We start from the raw sequence: 14,051 nt of genomic DNA, 5'->3' as shown, positions 1-14,051 counted from the left end.
CTGTGCAGAACCAAACCAAATCCAGATTTAGAAGCTGATGTCCCAATTAAAAGCAAAACTATGAGGAAGCATTTTTTCCGACTCTATGTATTGGTAGCAGTGAAAAACTGGTTCTTCAAAGAGAATTTGATGCACAAGGCACAACGGAAGCCTGTCTCAGCACACGCTGCAAGTGCTGCAGCAAAGAATTAACGACAGCTAATCCTCAAATTAGGGACTTTAAGATCAAAATATTCACATAGCTCATTGCTAACATTTTACCTAATTTGTAATAACTTACAGGGCGGTAGTTCCAACCATTCAGCTCAGAGCTGCACAGAGGGGATTCAAGAAAAGCTGGTATTAGTATTACACCACAGGTGTCTGTGACCTCAGAGCTATCAGAGCCTGTCTGAGTCTGTTTTGATTCATCAGGCAAGCTGTTCCCAGTGACACAAATGCTCCTGGAAGTGCTTGTTCCGTAGGTCACATGGAGAGGAACAAGGGCATCACCTTATCTGGGAGTGGTAAACAAACAGCCCAGCTGCTGCACACCCACAGCAGAGCTGGGGCTGGAAAAGAATCATGGAATTCCAGAATGGTTTGGGTGGGAAGGGACCTTAAAGCTTATTTCATTTCAACTCCTTCCATGGGAAGGGACACCTTCCACTAGACCAGGGGGCTCCAAGCCCCATCCAGCTTGGCTTGGAACATTTCCAGGGATGGAGTAGCCACAGCTTCTCTGGGCAACTCTGTGCCAGGGCCTCCCCACCCTCACAGGGAAGAATTTCTTCCCAATATCCAAACTAAATCTCCCCTCTTTTAGTTTAAAACTGTGTCCCCTTATCCCATCACTATCTGCCTGTGTAAAAAGTCACGCTCTTTTTAATAACCTCTCTTTATGAACTGAAAATAAATATGTAGATGTCTAAACAACTGAGCCACAAACCTCTCACTGTAAATAAATCTTCATGACCAGAAAGCAAAACAAATTGTCGGCAATCCACACAGCTTTGGTGCAGGAGGAGCAATCACTCACGTTATTCTGCTACTCCCTGGGTCACAGAACCATTACAAGATACCTCTCCAGGAGCCCCCTCCATTTTATCTTGATCTAAAAGAGATGAATTGAAACCATAATTACAAGTTAGAGCTCCTCAGAATTAGGCATGTCACCTCACATTAAAGCACAAAGTGTGGATGACAACCTGCGACTTCCACTGACCCTGATGAGCAGCATTTCCTGAGCACACTGAACAACTGGGTGATGTAAAGGCATAAGGATCACAGACAATGCAGGCATGGGTGTTAAAAACCATCCTCATGGAGAGAAGAGCTACTGGGAAGATCCCCCTGACACAATTTGAAAGCCATCACATTTAAGTTCAGTGCTGGCAGGCAAAGGAAGGGAGAAGTTCTGTTCCTGCTTTAAGGAGTGGACTAAATTGGACAATAAAGGAGAGGACATCCCATACTTACCCCTCTGGAGATGCAGAGGGATGAGAGGAAGTGCTGAGCAGTGTCATGGAGGCTTCCATCTCCTGGGGTGGAAGGAAGAAGTTGGGAACAACAACAGGATCAGATCTGAGCAGAGCGGTTAAGGAACAACCTTTGGCAGTACGCAGCTGCACGGAGATCCAGATGTGGAAAAAGCCTCACCTGTTAACAGGTCCCAAATAATAAATTTCATTTGTTTTAATCAATATTCCATTGTTCTAACACTTGGTTCTCTCACCTGGGACACCAACTTGTTTAAAATAATACCTCACAAATTTGTAGAGGACTTCATCCTGCAAAAATTCCAACACTTAATCCAAGATTCGTAATTTGTGCAAGAAACATTAGGAAGTATTTTAAAAGCAAAATAAAGAATGTTTTTTAATGCAGTAGAAACACAAGAGCTTTAACACATGGGGGGAAAAAAAAACACGGAGAGAAAATGCAAGAAGACATATCAGAACTACCCAAAATGAAGTGACTCTCACAAATCACAAAATTTATTGGCTACAAGTTTTAGGAAAGTCATCACCACTGTGAAACACTGTAATGGGGTCCTCCAACACCTTGCCAGACCACCAGATCTGGATTCATTTCCCAGGGAAGAGCTTCACATAGACAATTTCCCTGTCCTGAGGCCAGGGAGACTCTAACTAAGCAGAAGAATCATCAAATGCATGGAGTGTTTAAGAATAAAGGATACAAAGGGATTTTTGGTTTGATGGAGCTATCTGAGCCTTCCACTGGGTCTTCACTGCTGTCATCAGGGAAGCTCTCACAGTTTCTTTCTGAGCCAGCTTGTGCTGATAGACTCCCAACACAGTTCTCATCAGAACCACTTCCTTCTTTGCTTTGATGATCTCCATTTACAACCTCAGCATTTTCCTCCTCCTCTCTCTCAGCGGTTTTTCCACTGGTCAAACCCCTGTCTCCTGGGAATGGCAGCAGCTCCTCAGTGCTCTGTAAATGCACGGAGCAACAACTCAGCTTAAATCTGATTTATTAGGGGGTTTGGCAGAAAGTCCTAGATGTCATGATGGTTGGGAGCTAAACATGCACAGCTCTGCAAACACTGCTATGTGAGCATGTTCTGCTCTGTTTCCCACTGACAAGGCCAGAAGAACAGAAATGCTGAGGAAAAACCAGAAGCATTAAGGATGAAGTTAATGGGAAAGGTTACAAATTCTTTAAAAAGCCACAATCCCTTGTTTTTGCTTCCCGGTGAGCAGATGCTGTTAACTGCTTGCATCCTCTGAGAACTGAGTTCACCAGTATTAGGTAAAGTGGGCAACAATTTTGAGGCAAGTCCTGCTCCAAGGGAATGGTGGGGGACATTTGGGAAAGAAGGAGTCTGGAACAGATTGTAGAGGAAGACACATAAAAGAGCAGTAAAAACAATTGTTAAGGATGAGAAGGGAAATAAAAAGAACAAAACCTTGGAGAATAAAGAGGGGAGGGTGGAAAAAAGGGAAGATCAAGGCGACAAAAGAATGGCAAATTCTGGCTAATAGGGATGTGCCCTTCAACTCCATCTCCTGGAAATGCTGCCACCCTGCAGGAAGCCATGGGCAGAAAAAGCAGGGAATAACTTTCCAACTGGCAGGAACTGAAGCTCTGGGCTCCAGTTTATTCTCTAGTCTGGTAAGTCATTTTAGAAGCATCAGCAGGGATTTGATTTCCTTGTCATTTTGCTCCTCACAGCAACAACTCACCATTGATTAGGCTGCTGACCTGAGACACCAACTGACTGGATTTTTCCAGAAGATGGCAGCCTTTGGGATCCACTTCTCTGCTCATCAAGCCCTGAGGGTCACTCTCACACTCCTCATGGCTTGGTCTGGATGTGCTGAAGTCAGGGAAAGACCTGGTCAGCTTCTCACTGAAGTATCTTTGAACCTCACCCAGCTCAAGTTTTTTCTGCAAGCAGTAGTAAGAAATTTGGTAAGAGGGGGAAAACAAGCCTGTGGCAGTTGGGTTTAGGTTGGATCATTTTAGTCAACAACATGGAAATATACAAATAAAAGATCAAAGGCTTTTATTGAAAAGCAGATCAGCAGGTAACCATTGAAACTTCTCTAAGCAAGAGGATAACACTCCAGAAAAAGTCCTGACTTGGCTATGGAACTTAGGCTGCAAGCTAAAAAAGAGCTAGTTCTAAACTTACTTAATCAAAAGACTTGGATTTGAGATGACCTTCCAATAAAAGTCAAAGCCAAGGATATTACTTGACTTGTGGTTGAACTTGATAAAAATCTGAGGATTTCTCTGTGTTTAAGATCTAGGGATTTTAAGATACAGCGCTTGTGGTAGCACGGGAAGGGATGAAATACCTCAGGAAATCTTTCACTCCTCTATTCCTACACATAATAAATACTGCTCTTCCAAATTTATGCTTCATTTAAACCTAGAATCTAGTCCAGAGAACAGTGTTTCTAGCAAGAAGAAAAACATGCTGATGGGAAAGGATATACTGCTCCATGCATCCCAGAAATGCTCACAGCCTTGTCCTTGTACCCGTGGAAGTCACTTGAAGGGACTATTGCCTTCACAGCACCTGTTCTGTGACAGCAGCAGCAGGATGGATAAATCCAAGCATTCCCTCTAGCTCTGGAAACACTGCAGTTGCTGCTCCCCTCCAACAGCTCACCACACTGCTGCAGCATCTCAGTCCTGCTGCAGAGCACCCCACCCAGCCCCGGATTTTCCATCCCCTTCATCGGTTATTGCACTGTGTCCCCTTCTCTTCCTCCAATGGGTGAAACCAGCTCTTCAAATGTCCACAGGAACGTCATTTAGCATTTCAGATTTATACCAAAATCAAGTTAGTGGGGCTGGTAGGGAGCTTTCCACGCCTGCTGGCAGCTCCCAAGCCAGTTGTTCAGATCCCATAGTGGGGCCCACAGTCCCTCTAAACTTCAAAGACACACACAGGAAAAGGATCGTCTCTGTAAGCTAAATAAACAGATCATGAACTAAAACACTCACTCATTTGAAGGGGCAGAAAGTAGAATTACTGCAGGATATCTGAAAGCCTTACTCCTGTAATGTGCAACACCACAGCATTTCACCAGCTGTCATTCACTGCTCATGGACAGAAATTAAGGTAAAGTCAAGCGGATTTATGCTAATTTAAACTTACAAAAACAAAACCAGATACAAACACAACCCTTATTCTTATCAGGGCCTGGAGAAAGACCCTGCCTGTTTTAACAACGGCATCATTTAAATCCTAATTTACAAGAATGCAAATCAGGAAGCATCAATGACAAGGGAAAGAACATCTAGGCTGTGTCAAAAGGAATCTGTCCCAGGATTGCTACCTCCTGCACCCCCCTCTCACTGGGAAAGGGAATGCCCACTAATTTTTAAGCCCACACACAGTGGACACACTTGGACAGAGTGTACCATTTTTCCAGCAGAGTCAATTTGCTTCAGAGAGGTCTTTCTGAGACCTGAGAATAATCAGAAAGGTTGTCAGCCTGTGGGCTTACCGCTCCAGAGCGGGAACACTGACTTCCTTCGACAAGGAATTCAACATCTGCTTGGACAAGTTTGCAGAATTACTGGGACATGCTGGAAAGCTGACCTTCACCTAGGATGAAAAGGAAAAAGGAACACTGCATGTGAGTCTTCCACAGCAAGAAAATAAGAGAAATTACGATGTTATCCTGCTGATCTAACAAAACCTCAGGCTTTCTAAATAGCTTTAAATATTCAAATGATTTCCCAGCACTGAGCCAAAGTAGCATTTGACAACACTTTCATTTCAGACACTTTTGTTAACACCCCTCATACTATCAAAGAATAAAGTGATGGAAAGTAGGGTAAGGGTTGCTTTACATGTCTATAACACACCCCAGCATATCTGGAAGAACACAGAAAAACCCAGAAAAAATGGACAATATCCCAGAAAACCAGATTCCTGACAAATTAGGTGTCTCCTAACCAACTAAAAGTTGAATCTACTGTATGTTTTTGAGCACCAGCTGTCACCCCAAGCAGCAAATATAGCTGTGCCATGCTCCCAGACACCCAAATGCACAGAATATTCTCCTAAAAAACTGCTGAACACCCATGAAGCAACAACATACAGGATACATAGCACATACACACTGACAGGAATCCTTTTCAGGAATGCTGAAACACAGCCTTGAAATAGGGCTTGGAAGTGGGCTCGAGGTCCAGGACAATCCTGTCCAACAGGGGAATATTATTTGGAATACCTCAGTTATGTTTAGCTAAAAATGGCCCTGCAGGACAGGGAAAGCCCAGGGCAGGGACAGGGATTGCCAGGAGAACCACTGTGCACACAGCACTCTGGATACACAGACAGCTGAACTTCAATATGTAAAAAGAAATAAAAGTATTTGGCTACAACTGCCTGGCCACACTTCAACAAACTGCAGCAACAACAAAGAGCACGTGAAGGAAGCAGTTAGGAATTTCCTTCAGCAGGAAAACCCAACCTCCAAAGCACTGTCAAAATAAAACCAGGGAGAATATGGATGAACCAAGTCTTGGAAGATGAACTAATGGGGAAAAGGAGGATGCCAAGGGCCAGGAAATCAATAGGTATGTATCTCCAGCATTCTTCAAGGCAAAAAATGGCATTACAATTCTACTCTTCAATTCACTTAACAGAATTTATTCGCCTTGCATGAAATGTAAGCAATCTAAGAAAGGGGATGAAGAAAACACAGTCCTCTTAGTACTGCACTACAAACTTTACCTGCTTTATGCCACACTTTGAAGACTAAGGTTTGCTGTGGATCCAGGAGAAGCCCTTTGGATAATCTGTTAAGAACAAAACCCTTTGCTTTATGCAAAGCAGGAAAGAGCAGTAAAACGCTTCTGAAGTTTCAATGCCATTTGAGCCACCCAGAGAAATCCTTTTCTTTCTGTATTGATGGGGGCAGGAACTAAACAAGCCCCAAAACTACTGAGCCTCAAAGCATAACACATCTCTACACAGTCTGGGCTTCTGCTTATTCAAGAAGTATTTCCCTCTCCTCACTCTTGCTGTACATGTAAAAGATAGGACCAAAAACTATGAAGGAACAGAAATACAGTTTACTTCATGACTCAGTAACAAAGCGACAGCAAAGAACTAGGGTTATGGTTCAAAGCTGTAATGCTTGAAGTGCATTCCTGGAAAAAAAACTGAAAAAGGAAAAATGAAGTGTTGAATGTAGAAGAGTTTTTAAGTGTCTGAAGGGATTCAGATATTAGAAACACTGGAGGAGACAAGATTGGATCACACAGGTTAATTCCTGCATACTGCCATGTATGACTTGATCTGCTGAGGTCCCTCAAAGCAGTCAATCTATCTGTTTTAATTTAAGCTCAGATATGCAGATCTGAGCTAAAAAACCAGAAACCACACATCCTTTTCACACCTGGGCTGGCTGTCAGACCCAGGGAGTGTCTGTGTGAATCCCCATCTCTCACCTTGCTTGCTGCTGAAGTCCCAGACTGGTGAGTCTGTATTTTCTGTCACTGGAGTGGTTACTGGAGCATCTGCACCAGCAAATGACACACAGCTACTGGGGGCTGCTACTTCACGTTCTGCCAAGGGACTTCCTGAAATGATACAGAATTAAATACAGATTTCTACATTAATAACAACAACATCTGAAGGCAGTTCAGTAATCAAAACCACACAACTAGCAAAGAAATGCACCATCTAGAAAACACCCTTTTCACTGGTGGAGCTGATAGCATGTTATATTTGCAATGGAAGCAAATATTATACAAACCCTTTACTGAACAGAACTGGAATATTCAAGGGAGAAATAGAAAAACCATTTGCCCCAGATAATCTAAGAAGTCAGTTAAAGCTAGGAATAAAATCCAGGTCCAGTGACCCCAAGCATAGAAATTATTCCAGTGCTTGAGCTACTCTGTCACCTGGGCAGCACACAGATTGTTCTCTGTGCAGCGTCCAGATTTGGGGTCCCCTGTCAGCTTTGCTGGTTCCCATGAATTATCCCACAGTCCCAAATTCCCTGCTCCATTCCCACTGCCGTAACTTCACAGTGCCTCATGGAGTGTGGATATTCCCATGCAGCTGTGCCAGAAACCAGTAGAGCTTCCAAGGAAGCTCAGCAGCACTGGGACAGGTGAATATTCCAAAGAATTTGCTGTTTAAAACCCTCATCCCCCAGCCCCACCCATGTCCCTGGGGACTCTTGACAGAGTTGCCTGGAATTCAGCTGGTTTAACCCCCATAGCTCGGGCTCCAGGTGCTGTTTCCAAGCAGGAGAAGGCAGGGCTGGAGGCGCTCCCAGCCCGTTCCAAGGCACGGCCCCTGTGCCCGCAGGAGAACAACTCTCCCTGCAGAAGCTCAGTTCTTTTCAGAGCCTCAGCAGTGGCCTCTGCAAGTTCTTTTCCCTCAGGAAAGGGGTGCACATCCCTGCCTCCAGCACACCTCCAGTGGGACCCACCTGCAAAACCTTTCCATCCCTTCTGCACTTCCAGCTGGCTCCCTGAAAAACTCTCACCTTCATCCAAACAAAACTTCACCCCACCTGAGATATATGTTATAATTCGTGTTTATATAAAAGGATTGTATGAAATAAAATAAAAAGAACCTCTTAAACACCAAGCACCCGGGGCCATAGACAACGACCGTAATTAGCATATCAACAGACCTAGCCCGGTGATCTCCACCACAGACAGAAAGAGATCATCTATAAAATACCTGCCAAAGGACCCATCACCTCCGATGGCTCCCATTAGCGAGAAGACAGCACTTCATTACACATCGATATGGAGCAGACAAAGCCTTCATCGGCATGCAGGAAGCACTTTTGTCCAGGGCAGCACCAGAAAAGGATTTAATTTAAATATGAGGATTTGCTGCAGAAACAAAGGTGCCCATTCAGAGCAGCCCCTGGCCCAGGAGCCACGGGCAGCCCTTGAGCCGTGTCTGTGCCAGCGCTGCCTGGGCAGCCCAGTGTCCATCCCTGGGACGTGCTTGGCACAGGCAGGACACCGCAGGCACAGGCAGGACACCACAGAGCCAAAGCACAAGAGGTGCTGTTGCCTTCCAGGGACTTCTGGCCTCCTCCTGCCCCACATGCCAGCCAGCTGGGACACACAGAAACACCAAGGAACATCGCTGGCCGCCGTGCAGCTTTGGGCCACAAAAGCAGCCTCAGCAGTTGCCATTGTTTTGGCCTGGCAATACTCACCTGCAGGAAACCTACGGACTTGAGACTCAGATTTAAGATTCCCCTCAACTCCAGTGTATCTTTAGCATATCCTGCGATCTGGAAGTAAAGAGGAAAATTCTCAGTTGAATTTCTATAAATGAGGTTTTGCCATTGCAGAGCTTTTTTAGGTTGCAAAGTAGGGGGAGCCTCTCCCCTGGCAGGTGTTGGAGAAGCAGCCCGAGCGGAACCGTGCCCGGCTCCTGCCGTGCTCCAGCCCCGCTCGTTCCACAGGGGTACGGGCCCGGGGAAGGGGAGCCCGGCGCTGCTCCCGCTGGGGCTCTGCCCACCCGCGGGGTGCCGGCGGTACCGCGGGATGGGAGCGCCGGGATTTGGGGCTCCAGGGCCGGCACGGCGGTCACAGAGTCCCGAGTGGTTCCAGCAGAGATAAAGCATCTGCACGAGGAGATCCCGCCGCCGCTCTCTCGGCACAGCTACCAGCAGAGCCCCGGCTCCCTGCGGCAGGAGAGGGATCGTGACCGGAGTCTCACCCCCGCTGCGGCCGGAGCGGGAGCGGCAGCGCTGGGAACCCCCGGCAGACTCCGACAAAACCCAGAACCAATTTCCTGCATAATAAAATAAGAAAATCAGAACCCATAAAACATAACCCTTATCCACCGCACACAACTTTCGGCTCACCTGTCACCGCTCTTGTCTCGAGCGCCCAATTACACCACGGCTCTCTGTGCTCCCCTGGACCCTCAAATATCGCCCTGCCTGACGAAAACCCCGGTCCCTGGCCGTTCTGCGCCCAAACTTTGGTCATGAACTTCACCGCGCAGACCGGCCGGGACCCGGGAAAAAAAACTCCAGCCAGGGAGGAAATTTAAAAAAAAAAAAACCTGGCTGGGGAATTTTTATTCTAAATTTAAAATTGGTTGAAAAGCCTGAAAGGCAAAACTCCTACGCACAAAATTACAGCTGGTCACCACGCACACTCGCACAGGCATACGCTAGTGGTGGCAGACGGACACAAACTCTCACACACAGACTGTCACACAATCTTCAGCTGGTAAGCTGACTGCAACCCTTACCTGAAACAGTATGCTGAATAGGATGCTTGACCGCATCCTCTGGCTGCTGGTCCTCGACATCGAGGGACAGGTTCCATGAAAGGTGGCGGCTGAGAACCGGAAATCTGCCTCGGGGACCTGCGAGACAGAAGCGGGAGGTCAATGAGTGGTTACCTGAGAGCCAAGAGACATCCCCACACATTTTCTACCCAAAACCCCAGAAAACTGCAGGTAAAAAGAACTTAGAACAAAATTTAAAGCCCAGCATAATAGCTGGACAGCCCCAGACATCTTGAGTGAATGTGCAGCTCTCACCTAGAGTCCAACACCACCCCACAGAACAAAACCCAAGTCCCTGCACCTTGTCCTATCTTGACTATGCATCAGGGCAGTGCAGCTCCAGACCAAATGCATGCAGGCACCCGTGACACAGGACATGACAAACGAGGGGAGGACAGGGGGACGAAAAAAACTCGGCAAGAAGAACCACGGGGACTGAGAGAATGCAAAATGAGATCACTGAGGGAAGACTGACAGCAAGCTGACAAGGCTGGAAAAAGATGCCAGCAGAATGATTTGCTCCAAGAACTGCAGAGATAGCTGCCTCAGAATCCTCTACTTATCTTCCCATTCCTCATCTCTTGTAATGGATCCTTCAGGTGCACAGCTGGCAATACAGGTCAGAGCAAGACCTTAAGAGATGAGACTGGATGCTTTCCAAAAGAGAAAAGATTCAGATGCCTGTCCAAGCTCCTGAGACCAAGGTTTGATGGCACCACAGCCAGGCTGATGAATACAAAGATCACAAGATCCTATGGATGACCTCAGGGTTTCTGATAGGCCCCTCAAAGGGCTAAGGTAAGAGACAGGCAATACAACACACACAGACACAGATTGCACAATAGACAAGTGACATGACACCCAGAGGAACTGCTCTGCCCTGTGCAAATCAGCATTGAGATCAAATTGAGACTCTTCCCCTTATGGGGCCTGAGGGACTGCTTCTTGGACATCCCCAGCTCCAGAGCTGCCTCAAAAATCCCTCCTGACAATTCCAGACACAGCATCCCGCTCCCATCCCCTCTGTGGGTTGGAGCCCAGCACTTATCTGTCAGAGATCCAGGTCTGAGAATCCATGACACATGAGGAGTAAAAAAGCTTCACCATCTGGGAAATTCCTGCCACCACTGGGCTGTTGTTCCTTAGTCAGCTACAATAAAGAAAAGCAGACATCAGTGCATGCTCTGAGCAGCATACAGGCCAAAACCTGATAATTTCACTACTCACCATCTCCCAGGAACGCCCAGGGGCTCAGGACACACATTTCAGCTGCACTCTGTCTGATGCCATCATCACAAAAAAGACCTGAGACAAGATGAAACATCCTCTGCATTGAAATGAGAGAAGAACCCTTATCCCAGCTGATTCCAGAGAGGGAATGAAGGCCCTTAGCAAAGGCTGAGGTTAATATACCCCTGATTGGGACCACCCCTCGTTTGCAGGAAAAGGAGGAGCAAATCCCTTGAGGTATAAAAGGCCTCAGAATAACTATGGCTGTTTGGCTCCTCAGACTTGAATTTGAGATGAGGAAATTCTGCAAGGGAAAGGGGAGTCATTTTTCAATACAAAAAAATTTTATAGGAAATGCAAATACTTTCCTTTTTGCAATAGGTGCCTTCAGAAAAAGGGGCAAAAATTGCATCAAAAATAAAACTTTGTGTTTCAGCAGCATAGCTAGCTAATATAGAGAATTTAATAGGTGATATAATTAGTCTTTAGTAAATGTTCAAACTTACTATGTGTGTAACTAACTAGGATGGATGAGAATAGGAATGAGAAGAACGGTGTAAGTGTCACAGAGACCTCTATTCAGGGCTACCTATGTTTGAAAAAAAACAAGAGTAAATTCTCTGTGAAGTAATTCTCACCCACCCAGTTCTGTGACATCAGTAGGGAAGAGCTGTTTTGCACTGCAAAGGCAGCCGGGGTTCTAAGTGCTAGCAGCTTGTGTCTGGGAGAAATCCTGATCTGTCTGGCGTTGTAGCAGATGGAAGCCGGGTCGCAGGAACAGGGCCCTGGACAAGAACATTGGCACTTTGCCCTCTGAACCAAAACTCCCCCTCCCAGAAGCATAATCGCAGTTTAGAAGAGGTATTTTGTACTGCAAAGGCAGTCAGGACTTTATATGGAGCCCGCTTGAAGCCGCGATAAATCCTGATCCGTTTGAAATTACAGCGGGTAGAGCACAGTCGCCGTGACGGGGCCCTAGACGCAAAAGGTGGCCTCTTTCCCTGTGAATGAAAATTCACCCTTCCAGTGTCCTGATATCATTTTGGGGGAGGTATTTGGCACTCCAAAGGCAGTCAGAATTCTAAGTGCTGGCAGGTTGGATCTGGGAGAAATCCCGATCCGTTTGGACTTGTAGCAGGCGGAAGCCCGGTCTAAGGCCCGGGACGCTGGATCCAAAAGGTGGCCAAATTTACTCTGAAAGAAAAGTTGCCTGCCCAGTTTCCTGACAGTAGTTTAAATCAGGCATTTTGCACTCCAAAAGCAGCCAAGGTTCTAAGTGGTGGTACTTTGTGTCTGGGAGAAATCCTGATCCATTTGGAATTTTAGCAGGCAGAACCCCGGATTGTGACAGCTAAATGAACGGCATGACCCTTGCCCAGTGCTCATGATTCACCCACAGAAAATCCAGAACAAATGTTGCTTGTGCTTTAAGAACTTGAAATAACTTTGAAGTAAAAGAAATCACCTTTTGCTGCTGTTTATTTTTCTTCTTTCAGGAGCTGGACTTGCCTCTGTGGATGTGTGCTGAGCTCTCACTGCAGAGGACTGCCAGGCCTGAGTGGCTGTGAGTTGGTGTTCTTCTCCCTGGGGAATCAGAAAATATTATTAATTAGACCACAGAAATACTTTCTGAAACCTTTCCCCTTTCCTGCCCTGTGCTGGTACATCTTCTCTTTCTGCCTTTGAATTTACAGCTGTTCCCTCCCTGCAATGCAGAATGTAAACCCCCTCCCTCCTCATTATATAAATTTGGAATCAGGGACTCCCAGGCCAAGATACTGGGGGAAGAAAAAACAGCTCTTTGCTAATATATTTAACCAAACAAACAGAAACAGCAGCAGCTATAAAAATTACTGACAAAACAAAAACTGTAACTTAGTTTCTGTCTCTTTTTCAGTTGCAGACACCGTGTCTCTCTCTCTCTGCACATTAGGAGCTGAGTGCAGCCAAACGAGCGAGCTTAGCATGATAATGGGAAGAAATGCCACAGCAGAAAAAGTAGGGGAGCAAAGCCCCCAACCCCCAAAACCAGGCCATCACCAGAAAACAACGTGAGAATGGCAAAATCAGCACGTTTTTCTGACAGAAAATGAGTAATAATACTAATCAGAACTTCCGGAGAAATTTAGTAACATCACTTTAATATGATAAATACAGGCCCTGCCCATCCTTCCAGCCCAGGTGAAAACAGGAGGGAGAACTACAGGAAAAAAGCAGAGTCTCTTATTTGGGTGTGTTTCCTCAAGACTCTTCTGCATTGGATGCTCTTTGTGTTCTTTTAAAAAGTGGATTGCTGCTAAAATGTCCCGGGCCCAATTTTATCAGCCACAGCCAGGACCGGGTGAGCTACAGCTGCAGAGCCAGGGAGATGCAGGACCTCGGCACACCAAAGGTAAGAGCAGGGGAAGCGGGGTTTTTCTGCTTACCTGTATTTCAGTGCTGCTCCCCTTCACAGCTGCGATTCTGCCAAGGTCAGTTCCATTTTCTGAAGGCTGTGTCCCCTGGAGTCAAGGCTGGAAATCCTCACTTGGGATTTCCACGTCACATCTGGATTTGAAGGAAGCGCGTGCACACACAGATGCCCATTTCTGTGACAGGTCAGTCAGAAATCAAGCAACCCAGCAACTTGCTCCTCACTGCCCCACTTGGAAATACATTAAAAAGCCAGAAAAACCCAAACCAAATAACAGCCCACAAAACAGAGAGCTTAGTGCAGCTTCATCTTCATGTTCTGCCCAGGGATGGAGAGAAAGGAGGAAAGCTGTTCTTCCAGGTCTGCATCAAGCAGTTTGGAAAGAGCCAATATTGCCCTCACCTGCAGCTGTGGCAGCCTCCCCCCTTCCTTCTGAGGGGCCAGAGGCACCCCACAACCCAAAAAGGATCGGCACTCACCCCCACTGGAAGTACAGACATCTTCATGGTCCGTCTTTGGCCAAACAAACCCCAGGATGTTTTTGCTTTCCTGACAGACTGGGCCAATTTCATTCCCATTTATCAAGACTACAGACCCTGTATGGCTCTGGGGTCAGAGCACCTCTGGAACAAGAACCTGAGAGAAGAT

The 14,051-nt window shown here is 46.4% G+C and overlaps 1 protein-coding gene across 3 annotated transcripts; it reads right to left on the bottom strand.

Annotated features, from left to right (window-relative positions):
- Positions 1-991: 991 nt before the first annotated feature.
- Positions 992-4,584, bottom strand: LOC116993532 (C2 domain-containing protein 3-like). 3 transcript variants are annotated; one of them, XR_004417319.1, is made up of 4 exons: positions 4,462-4,584; positions 3,189-3,393; positions 1,459-1,520; positions 992-1,093 (listed from the first exon to the last, which is right to left on the bottom strand). XR_004417319.1 is itself a non-coding variant. In XM_033054247.1 (4 exons), the coding sequence occupies exons 1-4, from the start codon at positions 4,070-4,072 to the stop codon at positions 1,040-1,042; spliced, it is 363 nt and encodes a 120-aa protein (XP_032910138.1). In that variant the 5' UTR covers positions 4,073-4,455; the 3' UTR covers positions 992-1,039. The 3 variants fall into 3 exon arrangements, 1 of the variants encoding a protein (XP_032910138.1); XM_033054247.1 differs by lacking the exon at positions 4,462-4,584 and adding an exon at positions 4,031-4,455; XR_004417318.1 differs by lacking the exons at positions 3,189-3,393; positions 4,462-4,584 and adding an exon at positions 2,180-2,431 and having other exon boundaries at positions 1,459-1,563.
- Positions 4,585-14,051: the final 9,467 nt, after the last annotated feature.

The sequence above is a fragment of the Catharus ustulatus genome, chromosome 3 (assembly GCF_009819885.2).
Source record: "Catharus ustulatus isolate bCatUst1 chromosome 3, bCatUst1.pri.v2, whole genome shotgun sequence".
Taxonomy (NCBI): domain Eukaryota; kingdom Metazoa; phylum Chordata; class Aves; order Passeriformes; family Turdidae; genus Catharus; species Catharus ustulatus.
Note: the sequence above shows the minus strand (reverse complement) of the source record. Positions and strands in the feature narration are given on the sequence as shown.